Source organism: Chiloscyllium plagiosum, unplaced genomic scaffold (genome assembly GCF_037043375.1).
Source record: "Chiloscyllium plagiosum isolate Xiang-an unplaced genomic scaffold, Cpla_swu_hap1 HiC_scaffold_19, whole genome shotgun sequence".
Lineage (NCBI taxonomy): Eukaryota > Metazoa > Chordata > Chondrichthyes > Orectolobiformes > Hemiscylliidae > Chiloscyllium > Chiloscyllium plagiosum.
This window is the reverse complement of record NW_028270157.1, coordinates 47,335,336-47,359,361: the sequence shown is the minus strand read 5'-3', so window position 1 is coordinate 47,359,361 and position 24,026 is coordinate 47,335,336. Positions and strand designations below refer to the sequence as shown.

At 41.4% G+C, this 24,026-nt stretch overlaps 1 protein-coding gene across 21 annotated transcripts in view; it reads left to right on the top strand.

Moving 5' to 3' along the window:
- LOC122559424 (calcium voltage-gated channel subunit alpha1 C) overlaps window positions 1-24,026 on the top strand; it is a 1,175,809-nt gene that overhangs the window by 477,435 nt on the left and 674,348 nt on the right. For all 21 annotated transcript variants that reach the window (XR_015760447.1, XM_087997307.1, XM_087997306.1 and 18 more), the window contains one exon: window positions 7,177-7,373. Coding sequence is in view for 20 of the 21 variants with exons in the window: in XM_087997307.1 (XP_087853433.1) it covers window positions 7,177-7,373 (197 nt within the window). In the remaining variant the exon portion in view is untranslated. The remainder of the gene's footprint in view (window positions 1-7,176; window positions 7,374-24,026) is intronic.

The window sequence follows — 24,026 nt, the reverse complement described above, 5'->3', positions numbered from 1 at the left end:
CCTGAACAACTCCAGGATGTTGGTCGACACCGCGTGCTTCTTCTCCAAGGACACCCGGGCTCTAACGTAACCGCGGAAGAGGGGCAGGCAGTCGGCCCTAACAACCCCCTCCACGGCCCGCTGCCTGGACCTGTTGATGGCCAGTTTGGCCAGGCCCAGGAGCAGACCCACGAGGAGGTCTTCAGACTTGCCCTAAGTCGTGTTTATTTTTTTTTTCTTTTTTTATATTTTAACCCCCACACTACCACCTAAGTGCGGTAGTGCTTATTTTATCCCCAGCACCCATGGTGTGTGTGTGCAGGTGTGAGACACAGTGGAAGACACAAAGTGCACAAATGTTTATTCAATTTCCACCACCAGGAAGATAGGAAAACACCCGAGTGGCCAGTGACAAACACTGCCCTTCACATCAAAGGGCAGTGCTGTGTGATCAAAAACAGTGAGGGGAAGGGTAGGGACTAAATCAAAATAGAGTTGGAGGGAGAAATGATGCACTCCACTCCTTGCGGCGCCCACCTCTCCCTGAACAACTCCAGGGTGTTGGTCGACACCGCGTGCTCCTTCTCCAAGGACACCCGAGCTCTAACGTAACCACGGAAGAGGGGCAGGCAGTCGGCCCTAACAACCCCCTCCACGGCCCGCTGCCTGGACCTGTTGATGGCCAGTTTGGCCAGGCCCCGGAGCAGACCCAAGAGGAGGTCTTCAGACTTGCCCTAAGTCGTGTTTATATCTGTAGGCGAGGACTCCCTGATTGGACCAGTTTAACAGCCCCAGTCAGCGAGCCCATATCTAATCTGTCATTGCAATCACTACAGATTAGAATGTGTGTGAGGAGCAAAATCTGTGTTCATTGGGAGGAGAGATGGAATAATATGTATAAGAATATTAAACTGAGGCTGTTGACGATATTGAGAAAACTGATATTTTTTTTGAAAGGTAAGCTGCCCATGGGCAAAATTGCAGTGCTCACGAGGGCTTGTGGTCTGTTCAGCACAAATGAAAAAATAGAGGGAATATTGATTATCGAGTTATGTTTGTCCTTTCTGTCTTACATTCAGACTTCTGTGAGGCATAAAGGCAGGTTGAAAGAGCTTTCACCAAAATGGTTGAAGGATTTACTTGACTATTTAAATCTATTTACATGCAATAAATTTCTTGTAAATATGTTACTTTTGCCATTACACAATGTTGATGCAACAAAGAGATTATGACTCATACAATGAGAGCTACCATTAAAACAGCTTCAAGAAAGTCATACTTTTCTTCTGTTTTATGCTTAATAATACTTTCACTGCTAAAAGTTGTATTTCTTAAACTTTTTGAAGAGTTTCGGATGATGTTTTTTTGTAATTATAACATTGAAAGAAGCTTTTAATGAGGGAATTCTGGTCAGTGACATTTGGAAGATGAAGATGACAAATCGGCTACAAAATATCAGATTACATCAGAGGTACAAGCAGGTCTTGTAATTTAAACATGCCTATCTTTCGGGTTTCCTCCTCCTGCCTTCAAAGGCAAACAACCTTCGCAAAGTAAAGAGAGTTATAAAATCAAAGACTGTGCCTGCAGGAATTCTGAAAGAAAATAGAAAGTGCTGCTAAAACTCACCATGTCTTGTAGCATCTGTGGAGAGGAAAACAGAATTGATGTTTTGAGTTCAGTGACCCTTCATCAGAACGGAAAAATAGCTGGGACTGGATGGTATATTATAAATGTTTTTTTCTCTCTCTACTAATGCTGCTAATAAAAGAGTAATATTGTTTTGTTTTATTGGGATATTCAGCTAATTTCTGCCAGGTGTGACATTGCAAGTGATTGTTCAGGTCAATGCAGCCATGAGCTGCTTCAATCCAAGCACGATAGGGCATACCCAACAATATTTGTCAATCTGCAATTCCACTTTGTTTCATAGTTCAGAAAACACATGAAATGGATGCCGGCATGTTATGTAGTGTTTGAGCTCCTGAAGCTGTCCATTCTAGGCCAGCTGGCCAGTTTCCTTTATTGTCTTTTTCTTTCTTCTTTTTTCCTTCAACTGAAGTCATAGGGAAGCTGGAGCAGTGCTCAGTGGATCTTCGGCTGTGGTGGTGGTAGTGCCTCGTGCGAGGACTCCTGGCTGAGGTAGACTTGAAGGGTGGACTCAGCAAGTTGTCAGCTGCGCTGGTGGCAGTGTCCGGAGTGAGGTCTTCTGGCTGCAGAAGGCTCAGAGAATGGATTTGGTGACTCAGCAGGCTGTCAATTCCTGATGAAACCCTGCAGCTTTTGCCTGAAACGTCTATTTTCCTGCTCCTGCTTTCACCTGTGTTCTGCGGCAACCCGGTGGATCGTCATGGTGCCCGGAGGAGGGATTCTTGGTGGTGGTGGCAGGTCATTGTGGTGGAGGCAGAGCCTGGAATGGGGACTCCTGGCGATGGTAGGCCTGAAGCATGGGGATGCCTTAAGACCAGGACACCTTGCAGAGACTTTTCAGAAGCCCTGAATCTGTGTTTGAAGACCCCTTGTACAGAAGATGAAGTCTATTAATTCCTTTTTATTCCTTTTGTAACTCAAAATGGTGCTATATTGTGGCACCAAAACACTTTTCGCTGGATCTTTCTAAATCTATGTTACAATAAATAATTCATAATAACTCTGATGCCCTTCAGTCAGTAGGGTCACAGTGCTAACTGCCGAAATGTTCTTGAGTTGAATATGCACTTAATGTTGATTGTTGCTCTTTCTGAAGCAAGTAACAGTGTCTACTATATAATATTAAATATCTTGGAGTAGAACAGATTTGCAGATTCTTCTTTTGAGATATCAATAAGACCAGAGGATACGTTTAAATGTTAGTTGAAATACTTTACTAAATAGATCTCAAATTATAATAACCTGGTTTGATTCGATATATGTTTGTGTATAACAGAATAAAGATGTAAGGTGAGAATAATAAGAAAACATTGCAGTATTAACCGTGTTGACTTCTTGCTTTAACGTAGCCCATTCCCTTTGAACTTAGGCCAGGCTGGACATAATTGGATCATGTCCATGATGACAAGTTCCCTTTTTCTGTTCTTTGTGTTGCAATCTGAGAGTTAGTGCTGAGGCAATGGAAGTTTGAAGAACCTGTAGAGAGCATCTAATATCTAAAGTCATCCATGTCTCAGGTTGCAGAAAACTCAGTTTCTATATATTTCATTACAAAATGAATATCTTTCAATTCATGTTTGATACCAAATATGAGCACGTGAATAGGTTTTTCTTTACAACTTTCCTAGACATGTCATATGAAGCCCTGGTGATGTGTAACATTTCGCACAGAATCTGATTATGCAGCAGGAAGCCAATGGGTACAGTATAGACCAATGGGGCAAGCGAGTATAAAAGACATGAGGGACACACTATTAAATTAGGGGTAATATTCATAATATAGCTAAAGTGTCTGGCTCTGCTGCCAGTTGCTGAATGGCTTATGAAGTGTAGCTCCATAAAAACAAAAAAAGACTATTTTGTCTTTAATAACACTTCCCTTTTCTTAAGGTCCCTCTGTTTGGGTCCTCTCGTTTTTAATGCTGAAAATTGAATATTGTTACTTTACTGAATCCTAGCAACCCTCAGCATTTCCTTAATGTCTTGCAGCATGTGCCAGCAGAAAAATAAAAATATTGAAGTGAACTGACCTTACATTATGGTATATGAAAGTTATTCATGTGCGGTGGACAATGGGGAACCAATGGGTTGGTGTTCTTAGATTTCCAGAAAGCATTCCAACAAGGTGCCACACAAAAGGCTGCTGCATAAGATAAAGGTGCACAGTGTTCCAGGTATTATCTCAACGTAGATAGAGCATCTGCAATCCTCACTGTCTCCTAGTTGATTATAACCTTACTGCGAAGCCTCTTCTAAGACGTTCTCCTCCCTCTACAAGGATCTCAGTGAGTCTCTCTCTCTCTCACTGCACCCCCCAGGTTGTCTCCTCTGCCCTGAAGTCTTCATCTACCTATCACATTCCTAACTATCTTCCACTCCCCCCCCCCCCCCCCCCCCCCCCCGCCCCAGCTCCAACCCCCTCCCATTTTTCTCTCAGCCCTCTTGCCACACACACACACATACACAGACACATACACACATTCCTGATTGGCTTATGTTCGAAATGTCGATTCTCCTGCTCCTCAAATGCTGCCTGACCGGCTGTGCTTTTCCAGTACCACACTTCTTGACTCTGATGTAGACAGAGAATTAAAAGAAAGCAAAGAGTTGGGATAAATGAATGTTTTTCTCATTGACAATCTGGAATCAGTGTTCGGACCACAATTGTTTACAATTTACACAGATGTTTTGGACTTGGGACCAAGTATGGTGTGTCAGTGTTCACAGGCGGCACTAAGAAGTGTGGTAGAGCAAAGTGTGCTCAGGACACAAAGTCTGCAGACACATATTGGTAGGTTGAATGAGTGAGTAAATGTCTGGCAGATGGAATACAATGTTGGTAAATGTGAGGTCATCCATTTTGGTAGGAGTAACAGCAAAATAGACGATTATTTAAATGGGAAAAATTGCAGCTTGCAGCTAAACAGAGGGACTTGGTGAAGGCATATGGAATATTGTCCTTCATTGCAAGAGGGATGGGGTTTAAAAACAGGAAGGTTATGCTGCGGCTGTAAAGGGTGCTGGTGAGGCCACACCTAGAGTACTATATACAGTTTTGGTCTCGTTGCTTGAGAAATGATGTACTGGCACTGGAGGGGGTGCAGAGGAGGTTCACTAGGTTGCTTCCAGAGGTGGGAGGGTTGACTTATGAGGAGAGATTGAATAGAATGGGACCTTACTCATTAGAATTTAAAAGAATGAGGGGAGATCTTAAAGAAGCGTATAAAGTTATGAATTGAATGGATAAGATAGAAAGAGGGAGTTTAATTCCACTGGTGGGTGAAACTAGAACTAAGGGGCATAGCCTCAAAATAAGAGGGAGCAGGTGTAGGACTGAGCTGAGGAGGAACTTCTTAATCTAAAGGGATGCGAACCTATGGAATTCCCTACCTAATGAAAGCTGTTGAGGCTTCCTCATTGAACATTTTTAAGGCAAAGATAGATTTTTTTTAACAGTAAAGGAATTAAGTGTTATGATGGGTGGGTGGGTAAGTGGAGCTGAGTCCATAAAAAGATCAGCCACGATGTTATTGAGTGGTGGAGCATGTTCGAGGGGCCAGATAACCTACTCTTGCTCCTATGTCTTATGTTCTCAGAACACTGAACTTTCGCAACAATGCTGCCGAAGGGTGTCATTTGTTTCATGAGTATGAATTGTGATGTTAAAGAAACAGAATTTTAAGATTGGTATACAACATTTTCTTTTTAATTTTAACAAGTTGTCTCCAATCCGCATAGACCTAAAAATAAACGTCGTGCTGCTATTTATTAGAGTCATCCAATCATCAATGTTCTCTCTGGACATTAATAAACTTGCTACCCAAAAGAGGTGATCTATATTTTTAACTATAGTTGACAGGGCCCCCAGCCATGTCTGACATATTTCCTGCACTTTTGCCCTCTCCCTTTCCGTTTCTTCCTGCAACACTTAGAGGGTTCCCCCAGTCCTCATTTTCTACCCCAGCAGTATCCCCAGATAAGAGATCATAAGTCATCATTTGCGCCACCTCCAGCAGGATGCCATCACCAGGCACGTGCCCCTTCCCTCACCTCCCTTGTCAGCATTCCACAGAGACTGTTTTCTTCGCGACACTTTGGTCCGCTCCTCCCCTCAACTGTTAAGTTCTTTTTTCCTGAGATTCTTACACACTTGGTGCAACTGCAACACATCAACTTCTGTGAACAAGCAAACTTTTATTAAGCATAGTACGGTACAAACGTTCTGAAGGAACTTTAACATACATCTCACAGGGCTTGCAGAGTCATGTCAAAGCTCTCGCCGAACAAAGGAAACAGTCCTTCCTTTATACAAAATCTTTACATCATAATTAGTAATGCCCACAAGACAGCCTCCAGCCATTCCCCCACAGTCACATGCCACTCAAGACACAATGCAGTGACCGCATCACCTCCAGAAACAATGTAATACAAATCATCCCTTAACGGTGAAATCTGTTGCAAATAGTTGTATATAAATGGCTCTGAATAATAGGAGATGATAATGTAATTTCTTACAATCTATCTGTAAGTCAGAGGCATACCACCCTAGCCTCGGGACATCCAATTTCTTGCAGGTCAGCAGAGCAAGTTAACTCTTTAATGTTACATCAATCCCACAGCACTTTCCCATGCATTTGAAGAAGGTATAATACCTGCTCATTCACTTCCTCCCACCTCACTGTCCAAGGGTCCTGACACATTGCCGACCGAAGCAGCAATTTATCAGCACTTCACTCAATCTAGTTTACTGTATTCACTGCTCACTGTCTCCTCCACACTGGGGCGATGAAATACAGACTGGGTGACTGTTTTGCAGAATACTCTGTTCCACAAAAATGACCTTGGGTTTCCAGTTTCCTGCCACTTCAACACATCATCGTGTTCCCTGACCAACATTTCTGTCTTGGGCCTGTTGCAGTGCTCTAGCAAGGCTCAGTGCAAGCTGGAAGAACCACACCTCATTTTCCACTTGGGCCACTGCAGCATTCAGGGCTCAATATTGAGTTCAATAATTTTAGAACCTGAACATCTTTTTCTATCATTGCCCATCTCCAAACCCCTGGCCCTGTCATGACATGGATTGTTTTAATCATATCCAACTCATTTTCACCTACATATAGTCACCGATATCATTTGTTTTCCCTCCCTGGCTTACCATTATCCATCACTTTGTCTGCCTAACTACCTCGCTCTCGCTCTCTCGCTCTCTCTCTCGCTCTCTCGCTCTCTCTCTCTTGCTCTCTCTCGCTCTCTCTCTTTCTGGGCTGTCTCTACCTATTCACATATTCCTCCTCCCCCAGACCCCCAATCCTATCTGCACCTCCAACTCCACCTATCGTCAGAATATATGCAACCTTTTCCGAGCTGCTAATAGTTCTGACGAAGGCTCACTGGGCCCAAAACAATACATTGACTTTGCTTCCTTTCCACAGATGCTGCGAGAGCTCCTGAGTTTCTCAAGCAATTTCTGATTTTGATTCAAATCTCCAATATCTGTCATTCTTTGTTTTATTGCATTGTTAATCTATTGTCTTATTTTGTATTCAGATACAGTTGCTGAAGAGGAACCTGCACCCTGTAGCTTAAATATTGGACATGGTCGTCGATGTTCAAATGGCACATTGTGTAAAAGTGGATGGGTTGGCCCCAATGATGGAATCACTAACTTCGATAACTTTGCGTTTGCTATGTTAACCGTATTTCAGTGCATCACCATGGAGGGGTGGACTGATGTCTTATACTGGGTATGTATTACAACAGAAACGAAACAACAAAATAAGTTGTGGAGAAGATGGATTAAGTAATTTGCAATAATTTTATGTATAACAAATTTACTTCACTGTAAGTTCATGAAAATTGTGCCATTTCCACCAATACAAAGCATTTTAAACTGGCTGCTGCTTAGTGACTTTGATAAGGAAGTAACTTAGAATTTGGATGGAGAGTCTGACTGTATTTTGCATTATTGTAAGCATTTTATTTTTTAAAATTGTATACGTGAGGGTTTTGGAACTGAAAAATATTTAATACCACAGTTTGTAGCATTTTTGCTAATTTTGTTCTGACATCTACCATCATACTTAAGTTACATCCTGAAGCATTTTCAAAAATCTGATTGTTAACAGCAAATTTGTTGCTAACACTGAATTATTTTGTTTCAGTTGATCTCACTGCCTATTATATTCATCTCCAGAATTTCTATATCTGCTGGTCCTCCTTTTCCCTATCCATGCTTTACTGTTTATAACTTTTTAAATTCAATTTTCACGTTTTCATTATTTACTTGTTTTCACACTTTCATTTGCATTTCTGGCCTCTTTTTGTTATTGAAACTTTGGGTAATTCCTCCGTTATTATTTTCACTCAGTGCCCTGCTTTCCACTTTCCTTGGTACTGATCTCTTTTAATTCTTATGTTCCTTGCCATTTCCAACTGCATTATGCTTGACTTCCTCTTTTTCTCATGTTTTTCATTGCATTCATTTGCTCAATTAAAAACTTACTTTATCTTATATTCCTTTGAGTCACCACTAATCTGAATCCAAAAAGAGTATGTAACACAAGAAATCCAGTGGGCTCATCAGGTTGAGTTTTATTGAATTCTTGCTTCAAAAAGTAATGGGATTTTGGGAATCAGTTGAAATAATGAGCAGAAGGTATTGATTTGAGAAGTCAGGAAAAGGGAAAATAAATAAGGGAAAAAGGTAAATAATAACTTAAAATGTAAGAGTTGGGTTAAAGGAGAAAATGATTGAACTGCTATATCAAATTGCATTACAAAATACATTTCAACTTTGTTATTTTCACAATGTGAAGTATAAAGCAAAGACCAATGTACACTTAACTGGTCAGTCTCAGCAAGAATGATGAAAAACCTGCATACTAAGTTGTAAAAATACAAAACTTTAAAAGGGGTAGAGGAGCAGATTCTGATGTAATTCAGATAACATTCCTTTTTAAAGTTGAAAGACACATTGATTAGTTCAGAGAGAACCTTTAGGATCATAGGATTTGTCAGTAAAGTGCAGAGTCCCAAAGAAAAGAGAATTCTCATTCTTAACAAATTATTTGTTTCGTTGAACACAGAAAATTGTGTTCAGTTTAATTGTCTTACTTGAGAAATATAATCAAAATCATAAAGCTGTTAGGAGGAGTTGATTGAGTTTTTTGAGGAAGTAACAATGAGGATTGATGAAGGTAGAGTGGTAGATGTGATCTATATGGACTTCAGTAAGACGTTCGACAAGGTTCCCCATGGGAGACTGATTAGCAAGGTTAGATCTCACGGAATACAGGGAGAACTAGCCATTTTGAGAGAGAACTGGCTGAAAGGTAGGCGACAGAGGGAGGTGGTGGAGGGTTGCTTTTCAGACTGGAGGCCTGTGATCAGTGGAGTGCCAAAAGGATCGGTGCTGGGTCCTCTACTTTTTGTCATTTACATAAATGACTTTGATGCAAGCATAGGAGGTACAGTTAGTAAGTTTGCAGATGATACCAAAATTGGAGGTGTAGTGGATAGCAAAGAGGGTTACCTCAGATTACAACAGGATCTTGACCAGATGGGCCAATGGGCTGAGAAGTGGCAGATGGAGTTTAATTCAGATAAATGCGAGATGCTGCATTTTGGGAAAGCAAATCTTAGCAGGACTTATACACTTAATGGTAAGGTCCTAGGGTGTGTTGCTGAACAAAGAGACCTTGGAGTGCAGGTTCATAGCTCCTTGAAAGTGGAGTCGCCGGTAGATAGGATAGTGAAGAAGGCGTTTGGTATGCTTTCCTTTATTGGTCAGAGTATTGAGTACAGGAGTTGGGAGTCATGTTGCGGCTGTACAGGATATTGGTCAGGCCACTATTGGAATATTGCGTGCAGCTCTGGTCTCCCTCCTATCGGAAAGATGTTGTGAAACTTGAAAGGGTTCAGAAAAGATTTACAAGGATGTTACCAGGGTTGGAGGCTGAACAGGCTGGGGCTGTTTTCCCTGGAGCGTCGGAGGCTGAGGGGTGACCTTATAGACATTTACAAAATTATGAGGGGCATGGATAGGGTAAATAGGCAAAGTCTTTTCCCTGGGGTAGGAGAGTCCAGAACTAGGGGGCATAGGTTTAGAGTGAGAAGGGAAAGATATAAAAGAGACCTACAGGGCAACTTTTTCACTCAGAGGGTGGTAAGTGTATGGAATGAGCTGCCAGAGGAAGTGGTGGAGGCTGGTACAATTGCAACATTTTAGAGACATTTAAATGAGTATATGAATAAGAAGGGTTTGGAGGGATATGGGCTGGGTGCTGGCAGGTAGGACTAGATTGGGTTGGGATATCTGGTCGGCATGGATGGGTAGAACCGAAGGGTCTGTTTTCATGCTGTACATCTCTGACTCTATGCGGATTGAGATACTTTTATTGTTCGGGGGCTAGAGAAAATATGACCCTTTTATTAGAACAGAACAAGAAAAGACTAAGAAGATCTAATTTAGGAAGAGCCTGATTAGGTAAATCTGGAAAACTTATTTGTACTGATTGATAAGGCTGTACTCTGGGTAAGGTTAGGTTTTCCTTTAACAACTTGTTGTTAGAATATCGCATTCCCAAACAGAAGTAATGTTTGAAACCATCATAGCCTTTACAAGAGAATTGGATAACTAGTAACGAACAGGTTATACCAAGTAGAGTCAATGGATGTTATCTACCTAGACTTCAAACAGGCCTTTGACAAGATGCTGCACAGGAGGCTATTGAGTAAGATAAGGGTCCATGGTGTCAGAGGCAAGTTGCTAGCATGGATGGAAGCTTGGCTGTTTGGCAGAAAGCAGAGAGTGGGGACAAAAGCTCCTTCTCAGGATGGCAGCCGGTGACAAGTGGTGTTCTGCAAGGCTCAGTGTTTGGGACTACAATTTTTCACTTTATGCATTAATGATCTAGGTGAAAGAACTGAGGGCATTCTGGCTAAGTTTTCAGATGATACAAAGATACGTAGAGGGACAGGTAGCATTGTGGAGGCAAGGAGGATGCAGAAGGATTTGAGTCGAGAGTGTGGTGCTGGAAAAGCACGCAGGTCAGGCAGTATTCAAGGAGCAGAAGAATCAACGTTTCAGGCAAGAGCCCTTCATCAGGATTTGGACATGTTAGGAGAGTGGGCAAAGAAGTGGCAAATGTAGTACAATATGGGAAAGTGTGAGGTCATGCACTTTGGTGGGAAGAATAGAGGTATGGACTATTTTCTAAATATGGAGAACATTCAGAAGTCTGAAGTGCAAAGAGACTTGGGAGTTCTAGTCCAGGATTCTCTCAAGGTAAAGTTGCAGGTTCAGTCAGTACTTAGGAAAGCAAATCTAATGATGGCATTTATTTTGAGACAACTTGAATACATGGTAAGGTCCGAGGGAGTGTTGCTGAACAAAGAGACCTTGGAGTGTAGGTTCACAGCTCCTTGAAAGTGGAGTCCCGGGGACATAGAATAGTGAAGAAGGCATTTGGTATGCTTTCCTTTATTGGTCAGAGTATTGAGTACAGAAGTTGGGGGTCATGTTGCAGCTGTTCAGGACATTGGTTAGGTCACTGTTGGAATATTGTGTGCAATTCTGGTCTTCCTATCAGAAAGATGTTGTGAAACTTGAAAGGGTTCAGAAAAGATTGACAAGGATGTTGCCAGGTTTGGAGGATTTGAATTATAGGGAGAGGTTGACTAGGCTCGGGCTGTATTCCCTGAAACATCGAAGGGTGACCTCATAGAGGTTTATAAAATCATGAGGGGCATAGATAGGATAAATAGGCAAAGTCTTTTCCCTGAGGTGGGGGAGTCCAGAACGAGAGGGAATAGGTTTAGGGTGAGAGGGAAAAGATATAAAAGAGACCTAAGGGGCAACCTTTTCACACAGAGGGTGGTACGTGTATGGAATGAGCTGCCAGAGGAGATCGTGGAGGCTGGTACAGTTGCAACATTTAAATGACACCTGGATGGGTATATGAATAGGAAGGGTTTGGAGAGATATGGGCCAAGTGCTGACTGATGGGACTAGATTGGGTTGGGATATCTGGCATAGACGAGTTGGACCAAAGGGTCTGTTTCCATGCTGTGCATCTCTATGACTCTATAAAAGCAGAGATGTACTTTTGAGGCTCTTTCAGGGTCTGGTCAGACCACATTTGGAGTATTGTGTGCAGTTTTAGGCCCCATATCTCAGGAAGGATATACTGGCCCTGGAGCATGTTCAGAGGAGGTTCATGAGAAAGGTCCCAGGAATGAAAAGCTTAGCATATGAGGAACGTTTGAGGACTCTGGGTCTACATTCAGAGTTTAGGAGGATGAGGGGGTATCTAATTGAAACTTACAGAATAATGAATGGGCTGGACAGAGTGAATGTTGGGAAGATGTTTCCATTTGTAGGAGAGACTCTGACCCAAGGGCACAGCCTTAGAGTAAAGGGAAGACCTTTTAGAATGGAGATAAGGAGAAACTTCTTCAGTCAGAGTGTGGTGAATCTGTGGAATTCATTGCCACAGAAGGCTGTGGAGGCCAGGTCATTGAGTATATTTAAGAGTGAGATGGATAGGTTCTTGAGTGTCAAGGATTATGGGGAGAATGTGGGAAACTAGGGTTGAGAAACTAATCAGCCATGATTGATTGGGGGAGCAGACTCACTGGGCTGAATGGCTGAATTTCTGCTCCCATGTCTTATGGTCTTATTTTAAAAATTTAAAATTGGAAATGATATTGTGAGAAAGAAGGCAAAGGAACTGATATAAACAAAACTTCCATTTCAGTCAACATTGGCATAATCATGATATGACTGTTTCTGTGCTGTAAAATTCTATGATTCTGAGTGCTTTCATAGAGAAAGAAAGGGAATATCAACAAACTAACCAAACTACTCCCTTATGGATCTGGCTGGTTACAGACCAGCAACAGAAATATGTGGGACTGTCTTATCAATGGGATTTTAATATTTGACTTGCAGAGATTTAGAGGGGACAAAACTGATAAAATGTTCTTTTAAACATAAATTGTCTCCCAGAAATAAACCCCAGAGAATGGGGTAACTGAAGAATTAAACTGCATTTATTTCAGTGCAAGTGGTCTGAAGGTAAGGCAGATGGACTCTAGGCATGTATGGGAATATGAGACTGGGATATCATAGCTATTACAAAAACATTGCTAAGCAAGGGACCAGACTGGTAACTCACTATTCCAGGGTTTAGATGCCTCCATTTCTATCCTTCCAATAGCAAGAGAGGAGAAGTGGCATTTTTGATCATGAAAAGCAGTACTTCTGTAATTAGAGAGGATATTATTGGGGGATCATCCAGTGAAGCTATATGGGTGGAACTGAGAAATAAGAAGAGGGTGACCACCTTGATGGGATTGTGCTATAGGCCACCAATAGTCAGCAGGAAACTGAGAAGCAAATATTTAGAGAGATCTCAGATATGTGTAAGGATAATAGGGTTGTAATAGTAGGGGATTTTAATTTTCCAGTCATTGACTGGGAGTGCCATAGTGTTGACGGCTTGGATGGGGAGGAATTTAAGTGTTCAAGAAAATTTTCTTTCCCAATATGTAGATATACCTTCTAGAGAAGGAGCAAAACTTGACCTTCTCTTGAGAAATAAGGCAGAGTAAGTGACTGGGGTGTTGTAGGAGAGCACTTTGTGACCAGTTATCATAACTATTATTAGAATAGTTATGGAAAAGTTATGTATAAAAGTTAAAGTTCTTAATTGGCCAATTTTAACAAAATGAGACAGGAGCTTTCAAAAGTTGATTGGGTAGACTGTTCACAGTTAAGGAGACAACTGGCAAGTGGGAGGCTTTCAAAAGTGAGATAATGAGAGTTCAGAGACAGTGAAGGGTAAGGCTGGTAGCAGTAGGGAATGCTGAATGAATTGAGACATTGAGGCTCTGGTCAAGAATAAGATGTAGACAACTAGGATCAAGTGTATCTCTTGAAGAGTACAGAGAAATATGGGTATTCTTAAGAGGGAAATCAGGAGGTCAAAAGAGGGATATGAGATAGCCTTTGCAGATAAGGCTAAGGTAATCCAAAGATATCCTACAAGTACGTTAAGGTCAAAAGACCAACTAGTGAGGTTAAGGGCCCCTTAAAGAACAGCAAGGCCATCTATGTGTGGAACCACAGGAGAGGGAAGAGATACTAGACAACTACTTTGTGTCAGTATTTACTGTGGAGAAAGACATAGAAAATAGGTTACTTGGGGAAATAAATAGTGATGTTGTGAAAGAGTTAATATCAGAGAAGAGGAGTTGCTGGAGTTCATAAAGGAAGATCAATCCCCGGGACCTGATCAGGTGTTTCCCAAGAACTTTGTGGAAAGCTAAGAGATTGTTGGGCCCCTTGCTAAGATATTTGTATTGTTGACAGCCACGGGTGAGATGCCGGAAGAAGTTGGCTAATGTTGTGCCATTATTTAAGAAAATCTACTAGGAGAACCCTGGGAACTCTAGACCAGTGAGTCTCATGTCAATGGTGTGTAAGTTGATGGAGGGGATTCTGTTAGATATGAATCACATGCATTCGGAGAGGCAAAGACTGATTAGGGATATTCAGCATGGTTTGTGCATGGGAAATCTTATCTCACAAACTTGATTGAGTTTTTTGAAGACTTGACCAAAAAGCTAGATGAGGGCAGAGCTGTAGATGTTGTCTATATGGATTTTAGTGAGACCTATAATAAGATTCTGCATGGTGGACTAGTTAGTTTATTCACATGGGATTCAGGGAGAGTTTGCCAATTGGATACAAAATTGGCTTGACATTAGGAGACAGAGGGTGCTGGTGGAGGGTCATTTTTCAGACTGGAGACCAGCAACCACACCGGGATCAGTGTTGGATCCACTGTTGTTTATCATTTATATAAATAATTTGGATGAGAATATAGGAAGCATGGTGAGTAAGTTTGCAGATGACACCAAATTGGTGGTAGACAGTGAAGAAGGTGATAGAAGATTATAAAGGGATCTTGATCAGTTGGGCCAATGGCTAAGGAGTGGCAGATGGAGTTTAATTTAGATAAGTGTGAGGTGTTGCGTTTTGGAAAGGCAATCAAGGGCATGACTTAAACAATTAATGGTAGGGCTCTAGGGCATGTTGTTGAACACACACCTAGGTGTTCATAGGTCATCCATTGAAAGTGGTGTCATAGTTGGACAGCGTGGTAAAGAAGGCATTTGGCACACTTGCCTTCGTAGTTCATACCTTTGAGTATAGGAGTTAGGACATCATGTTATAGTTTACAGGGCATTGGTGAGGCCACTTTAGGAGTACTGTGGATAGTTTTAGTTGCCCTGCTACAGGAAGGATATTATTAAATTGAAGAGGGTGCAGAAGAGACTGACAAGAATGTTACCAGGACTTGAGGGTTTGAGTTATAAGAAGAGGGTGGATAGCCTGTGACATATTTCACTGGAGCTGAGGTACCTTTATAGAGGTTTATAAAATTGAAGTGGGCTTAGATAAGGTGAATAGCATGTGTCTTTCCCTAGGGTAGGGGAATTCAAAACTAGAGGAGGCATACTTTTAAGCTCAGGGGAGAAAGATTTAAAAGGGATCTGAAGGGCAACATTTTCACAAAGATGGTGATTTGGATATGGAATGAATTGCGAGGGGAAGTGGTAGATGCAGGTCCAGTTACAAGATTTAAAAGACATTTGGACAGGTACATGAATGGGAGAGGTTTAGAGGGATATGGGCCAAATGCAGGCAAATGGGACTAGTTTAATTTGGATAAGTTGGTCAGTATGGACGAGTTGGACAAAGGCCTATTTCTGTGCTGTATGATGCTCTGACTCTAAGTGACTAGATAAAGTTCCTTGCATGTTGCAAACAGCCAAAGGGATGTGCTGTTTGATACAATCTGCCAGCCTTTGGGACATATAGCCAGCGTGTCTGGTTTGTGGGCTGTGAAATTCAAATACTGCATTGCTCAGTTATGTGAGAGGCAGTACAGCTTATTGGCTTGCCAGCTGTTACTTTAGTAATTCTTATGAATTCTCCTGATGATTGCAAGACAAAAAGTTTCAACAAAATGTCTTTTTTTCAGCACTAATCAAAAGAGAACAAAGAATCTGAAATGCAGAATTTGTTTTACAGCAATTAAAGATCCAGTGTATTCTTTATTTCTTTATGTCAAAACATAATTATCCAATCCAGATTAAGATAGTCAAATTTTCTGAAGTTTATGAAATGCTGTCAAACACAGTTCAACACATCTTCCACCTGTAACAGACTTGTAATTTAGATACTTACTTCATTACGTCGTATCTTCTTTAAAACAAGAAGGAAAAGAAGGAATAGGACTCATCAGCAGGAATGATAATTGAATCTGATTTATTGTGGTAATTAATGGATTCTTTCTTCAGATGGGCTGCTAGGTTTGAATTCTTCAGGAAGTTAGAGCACCATGTGCTTTCCTTTACAGTGGTTATTGATGAACAAAGGCATTGGCACTACAGTGCATATGAATAACTACACAAATTAATTAAAATATGATCAAGATTTTTCATCTGGATTGAATTTGATTTGGTGAAGTATGGTATGTGACAATTTATTGTGCCACATACTGACTGATTTTAATGTGTACCCAGAATATCAGTATCCCATAATCCCAGTACATTGAGTTTCTCCATCTTTTAATGGAGACTTGTCAATGTGGGCTATGCTCATTTACATTGGAAAGAATAACAAATCTCTGATACCTCAGCAGTCTCCAATATATAGCCTATGGATCATGACAAGTTTTTTTTTATTAATTCATGGGTGGGCATTACTGGTGAGTCTAGTATTTATTGCCATCCCTAACTGCCCCAAGTGTAGTTAATAGTCAGTCCCCTTGCTGAGAGTCTGGAGTCACGGTGAGGCCAGATCAGGTAAGGATGGCAGTTTCCTTCCCTAAAGAACATTAGTCCTTTAAAAGCTAAATGCAAGCTGAATGAACAATGAATGCCTCATCTTCCTCTTCGGAATCTTCCAGCCTTCAAGACTCAATGTCAAATTGAGCGACTTTTGAACATGAATACCCAGTCCCTTGTTTATTAACTACCCCCACAACCCCAGGTCATGTCACAAAATGGGTTGTTTTTAGTACAGCCAACCCATTTTCAACTATTCATTGTCCCCATTATCACTGATCTTCGTCCCTGGCCTACTATCTCTCATTGTCTCACTTTCTCTTACTTGTGCTTTCTGAAACATTATCTCTGCTTTTCCTCCACAGATGCTATTCGACCTGCTGAGCTTCTCCAGCAATTTTTGTATTTGGTTGCTTCAAGACAGAACACTCTGTCAACTTTACTTAGTAGGTTGCTGTTTCCATTGGATAAACTAATTGGTCCTAATATTTATTTTAGTGATCTGAGCTTGGCAAGCAAACTGTAATCCTATTTTTAAGTAATACCATTGTCATTTATAGCAGCAAAAAGACAGGCAGAAAGTTTATTTGGTTAGAATTGGTGGATGGAATTTGATATGCAATTAAGTTTACTTTAGATTTATTGGATTCAGTTTTGGAATATGAGTTCCAATCCAGCTGGACTAATGAGGTGAAACTTTTTATATGTGCTGGCTTCAAAGCACTTGTATAAAATCAGTTTGTCAAGCCAACTCAGTTACAAGCAGGCATGGACCTAAAGTAAATAAAATGCCTAACTTCAGTGTAAAATTTACAGTGTCATTCAGAAGGTGCATAAGATGATTTTAGTGAGAGTTGAAAAAAAAGTTTCTTTTAGTAAAGACTGGGAAACTACAGATTAAAGTAGCAGAAGTAAGCATTCACATCATTGACTTTACTCCACCATTCAATGAAATGAGAACTGATCTGATGATTCTCAACTCCACTTTCTTGCCCTTTGACTTACTGATTAAAAATCTGTCAATCTCAGCCTTGAACATACTTAACACAGCCCCTGCAGCCCTTTTGTTAAAGATTTCCATAGATTCACAACCCTTTCAGAGATGAAATTCCACTCATCTCTGTCTTCAGTGGGCAACCCCACATTCTGAGATTATTTAATTTATTTGATTTGATTTTTACTATCACATGTACCAAGGTACAGTGAAAAGTGTTGGCTTTCATGCTTTACAGCAGACCGTGGAATAGAAGTACATCAGGGTAACAGAACAGAGTGCAGGATACGGTGTTATCGCTGCCAAGAAGGTGCAGAGAGAGATCAACTTTAGCATTTAAGAGGTCAATTCATAAGTCTGATATGAGTGGGGAAGAATCTGTTCCTACATGTATTCAAACATTTATACCTTCTGCGTGAATAAAGAGTTTAGGAGAGAGCTTAACTGGAGTGCAAGGGGTCTTTGATGATTTTGGTCGCTTTCCCAATGCAGCGGCAAATATTGATGAAGTCAGTGGATATGAGGCTGGTTTGCATGATAGACTGGTCTGTATTCATAACTCTCTGTAGTTTCTTCAGGTTTTGGGAAGAGCAATTACCGTACCACACTGTGATGCATCCGGACAGGATGCTTTCTAGTGTGCATCCATAAAATATTTTTAAGAATCTTTATGATCTGCTGAATTTCCATAGCCTCCTGAGGAAGTCGAGGCATTGCTGTACTTACTTGACCTGAGTGTCAATGTGGGTGGACCAGGACATATTGTTGGTGATTGTCACTCCCAGGAACTTGACGTCCTCTACCATCTCAACCTCAGCACCATTGGCGCAGATAACGGTGTGCCTCCACTCTGCTTCCTGAAGTCACTGATCAGCTCCATCACTTTGCTGACATTGATGGAAAGATTGTTGTCTTTGCACCATGCCACTGAGCGCTTTATTTCCATCCTGTAATCCTTCTTGTCATTCTTTGAAATCTGACCTGCAACAATGGAGTCATCAGCAAACTTGCAAACGGAGTTGGTGCAGAATTTGGCCACACAGTCATGTGTCTAAGGAGTACAGCAGGGCTGAATATGCAGTGTTGTGGGCACTGGTGTGGAGGATCGTAATGGAGGAGGTGTTGTTGCATGTCCTTACTGATTGCGGCCTATTGGCCAGGATGTCGCAGATCCAGTTATAGACAGGGGAGCAAAGACCTTGGTCTCGGAATTTGGCGATGCGTTTGTTTGTAATTACGGTGTTGAAGGCTGAGCTGTAGTCAGTAAGTGGGAGCCTTATGTAAGTATCCTCAGCCAGTGAGATGGCATCTGCCATGGACCTTTTGCATAGGTTAATGAATTGCAAGGGATTCAGGTAATTTGGGAGGCTGGAGTTGATGTGAACTATAACTAAACCCTCAGCATTTTGTAATTATGGATGTCAGAGCCACCGGGAGTATTCTTTAAATATCTGGTGCCAACCTAGTGAACCTTCTCTGGATTACCTCCAATGCTGGTATATCTTTCTTTAGATAAGGAGCCAAAAACTATTCACAGAATTCTAGGTGTAGCCTGACTTATATCTTGTATAGGTTCTGCAAAACTTCCCCACTTTTTATACTTCTTTCCCTTTTAAATAAAAGCCAACATTCCATTTGCCGTCCCTTATTACCTACTGTCAACTTTTTGTGATTTATGCATGAACACTCCCAAATCCCTTTGTGCTCTAGCTTTCTGTGGCCTTTCTCTATTTTAAATCATTTTCATAGAATCATAGAATTCCTACAGTATGGACATGAACCCTCCAAATTGCATCCCACCCAGATCCATGCCCTTACCTTGTTACCCTGCATTTCTCATGACTGGACCATTCTAACCTGTGCAGCCCTGGGCACTATGGGCAATTTAGTGTGGTCACTGCACCCAACCTGCACATCTTTGGACTATGGGAGAAAACTGCAGGACCTGGAGGAAGCCTACACAGACAAGGGGAGAATGTGCAAATATTTAGTCATCCGAGGCTAGAATCACACCCGGTCCCTATCGTTGTGAGTCAGCTGTGCTAACCACTGAGCCACCATGACACCCTTCAATATTCAGCTCCTCTAATCTTCCTGCCAAAGTGCATAACCTGACAATATAATGTGGGAAACTATCTACCAAGCTTTTGCTCACTCACTTCAATTGTCTATCCATCTGTAAACTCTTTGAGTCATCCCCAGCAGTTGCTTTCAAAACTATTTTTGTGTCATCTGCAAAGTTTGATAAAGTGTATTCACTTTCTTCATTCAAGCCATTAATATATATTGTAAATAATTGTGATGCCATTGTTGATCCATGCAGCACTCCACTAGTTTGCCATCCTGAAAATGCACCCCCATTATCCCAATTATCTGTCTTCTGCTAGTTAGCCAATCCTCACTCCATGCTAATAACCTTCCCCCTCCCCCTCCCTTCCCCCCACACACACACACACACACACACTCTCACACTGGAATTTCGGCAGTCATACTGAGAGGAAAAAGAACAGTACAGAGATCATCACGAAAGATCCTCAGATAGCACCTTCCAAACACACAACCAATTCCATATAGAAGGACAAGGGCAGCAGTTACAGAGGGACACCACCACCTTCAAGTTCCCCTTAAATCCTTATCATCCTTACTTGGAAATATATCACCGTTCCTTAACTGTTGCTGGGTCAAAACTCTGAAATTCCCTCCCTAATGGCATTGTGGGTCAGCCCACAGCAGGTGCACGGCAGCAATTTAAAAAGGCAGCTCATTACCACTTTCTAAGGGCAATTAGGGGTGGGCAATAAATGCTGGCCAGCCAGCAATGCCCACCTTCCACAAATGAATAAAAAAAAACACAGGAACAGTTCCTTCAGCCCACCAAGTCTGCGTTGACTAATGGCAACTTTTTAAACTAGGACCCTTTTGCCTTTACTCAGTCTGGATTCCTGATGAAGGGCTTATGCCCGAAAGGTCGATTCCCCTGTTCCTTGGATGCTGCCTGACCTGCTGCACTTTTCCAGCAACACATTTTCAGCTCTGATCTCCAACATCTGCAGTCCTCACTTTTTCCCTCTATTTCCTGCCTATTCCTGTATCTGTCAAGGTGAATCTTAAACATTGCAATTGTATCTGCTTCCACCATCTCTTCTAGCAGCACATTCCTGGCACTTACCACCCTCTATGTAAAAAAAACATAAAAAAAGACATGCCTCTCACATGTCCTTTAAACTCCCCCCCCCCCCCCCCCCCCCGCCTTTACCTTACACCTATATACTTTAGTAGTTGACATTCCTACCCTGGGGAAAAAAGACTCAAATTATCCATTCAATCCATGCCTGTCATAATTTTGTAAACCTCTATCAGGTTGCTTCTCATCCTCTGACATTCAAGTGAACACAAACCAAGTGTACAATCTCTCCTCATAGCTAATTCCCTTCAGACCAAGGCAATATCCTGTTAAATGTTTTCTATACCCTTTCCAAATACTCCACATTCTTCTGGTAGTGTGACGACCAGAATGTGCACAGTATCCCAAATGTGACCGATTAAAATTCTATGCAGCTCCCACATGACTTGCAAATTTTTATACTCCAAGACCTGACCAATGAAGGCAGGCATGACATGAGCCTTCTTGACCATCTTATCCACTTATGTTGCCATTTTTAGGGAACTGTGGGCCTGGACAGCTAGATCCCTCTGTATGTTAATGGCTCTAAGGGATCTGACATTTACTATATACTTCCCACCTGAATTAGACTTTGCAAAATGCATCACCTTGCATTTGTCTGGATTAATTTCTATATGCCATTTCTCCGCCTAAGTCTTCAATCTATCTATAACCTGCTGTATTCTCTGGCAATCCTCCTCACTATCTGCAGCTCCCCCAACCTTTGAGTCATTTGCAAGCTCACAAATCAGATAACTTACATTCTCCACCAAATCATTTATATGCATATTACAAATAACAGGATCCCAACATTGATCCCTGTGGAACATTACCGGTCACAGATCTCTATTCAGGAAAAAAAAACACCTTCCACTGCTACTCTCTGTTCTTACCATCTATCAGAGATCACATGTGACTTCACCTTCTGTATCAGCCTGCCATGAGGGACCTTGTCAAAAGCCCAAGTAATGTCCAGTTAGACAATATCCACTGCTCTGCCCTCATTAATCATCTTTATCACTTGCTCAAAAACGTCAATCAAGTTTGAGATACATGACCCGCCCCGCACAGGGCCATGCTGCCTGTCACTAATAAGTCCATATTTTTCCAAATTTGAATAAATCCTGTCCTTAAGAATCTTTTCCAATAATTCCCCTACCACTGACATAAAGCTCACTGGCCTATAATTTCCCAGATTATCCCTGTCAACTTCTTAAACAAAAGAACAACATTAGCTATTCTGCAGTCCTCTGGAACCTCTTCTGTGACTAATAAAGAGACAAAAATTTCATACAAAGTCTCAGAAATTTCCTCCGTCACCTTCAGTATTCTGGGATAGATCCTATCAGGTCCTAAGAACTTCTGTACCTTAATACTTTTCAAAACACCCAACACCTCCTTTTGTATAACGACATACCCCTCTCTAGATTCACCATCCATTATGTCCTTCTTTGTGAATACTTTTGTGGACCAGGCCTGACCCCCTCAAAGCTTTTTTAAGCAGGTAGCCCAGACCGTAACTTTGCTATTTGTTTCAGAAAAGCGTATAGTGGATATTCCCAGAGTGAATTAGCTGATCCAACTGCCAAGTTTTAAACAAAGAGAATTTATTTCAAAAATTACGGAATGAAACATAAAGAACAGAAAATAGAATACCAGATAACTTATCCTATCCAGAAACCTGACGGACTATCCCAACTTAATGATGCTGTTCTGCAAATGCTTGCATCAGTCCCAGTAAACACACGCCTTAGCACAATAGTTAAAAATGAAATAAACCAGGACTTACAGGCTTGACGATAGATAGGGGGAGAGAGAGAGTACCTGGCTGGACTTCCCCCAACAGCCTTTCTTCACACATACTGCTGCTGGCCACTCCTCTTTGATTATACCATTTTTTAAAAAAGACATGAAAGCCTTAGGCCATCAGTATTATTTGTTAGGGGTAAACAAAAAAGGCCTCAGTAATCCTTTCAAACCCAGCCTAGTTGGAGCCTGGCCAATCATCCCTTCTCTGGGGAAAAAAAACTCATGACCATAGTAACCTTGTAAAAAGACCAACATTGTGACAGTACTGATGGAAAGTATTTATTAAGGGCCTCACCCACAACATCCAGCTCCATGCACAAATTTCACGGCATCTTCTAGCCCTCCTACATCCTTGTTTAAGTACTTTGACTTGTGGATTTTATCCCATCAGTGTTTGATACTGGCGATAACTGGCCAAAATAAAAAAAAACTTCTAATTTCTTAACAGCAACGTCCATCAGTTTCCTTTAAAATTCTTTCATGAGGTGTGTGTATTGTTGGAAGGCAATTGTTTGTTCTCCATGCTTAACTGCCTTTAAGAAGGTGGTGATGAGTTGCTTTCTTAATAAAGAATAATACAGGCATAGGAACAAGCCCCTCAGCCCTTCAAGCCTGTGCCAACACATTGTGCCCTTCCATACTAAAACTATCTTCATTTACAGGAACCATATCCCTCTATTTCCTTCATATTCATGTATTCGTCCAGGTGTTTCTTCAATGCTGCTATCGTGAATGCTTCCACCACCTCCTCTGGCAACACAGTGTAGACACTCACCACCCTTTGAGTGAACATATGAAGAACCTGCCTCGCACGATTATGTTGAACACCACCACCCCCCAACCCGTGAACCTGTGTCCCCTAGTAATTAACCCCTCCACTCTGAAAAAAGCCTAATACCTTCCACTCTATTCATGCCATTCACAATCTTATAAACGTCTGATAGATCACCCTTCAACCTCCTGTTTTCCAGTGAAAACAAACCCAGTTTATCCAACCTTTCTTCATAGCTAAAATCCTCCTTACCAGGCAACATCCTGGCAAGCCTTTTCTGTACCCTCTCCAAAATTTCCACATTCTTCTGGGAGTGTGGTGACCAGAACTGTATACAATATTCCAATATGGCTTAATTAAAGTTCTATAAAGCTACAGCATAATTTGCCTATCCTTATCCACAATGCCCTTCCAATGAAGGCAAACATGCCATTGGCCTTTTTTACTACCTCATCTACCTGCGCTGCTACCTTTAGTAATCTGTGGACCTGCATACCCAGATCCTTCTGCATATCAACACCCTTAAAGGTTCTGCTTTAACTGTATGATTTCCAACTGTATTTGACCTTCAAAATGCATCACCTCCCATTTGTCCGAAATGAACTACATCTGCCATTTTCTGTCCATGCTTCCAAGTGATCTATATCCTGTTCTATGTTCTGACAATTTTCCCCACAATCCGTAACTTCACCAATCTTTGTATCATCCTCAAACTTACTAATTAGAGCAGCTATGTTTTTCTCCAAATCATTTATGTAGGTCACAAACAGCAGAGGTCCCAGCATGATCCCTGTGGAATA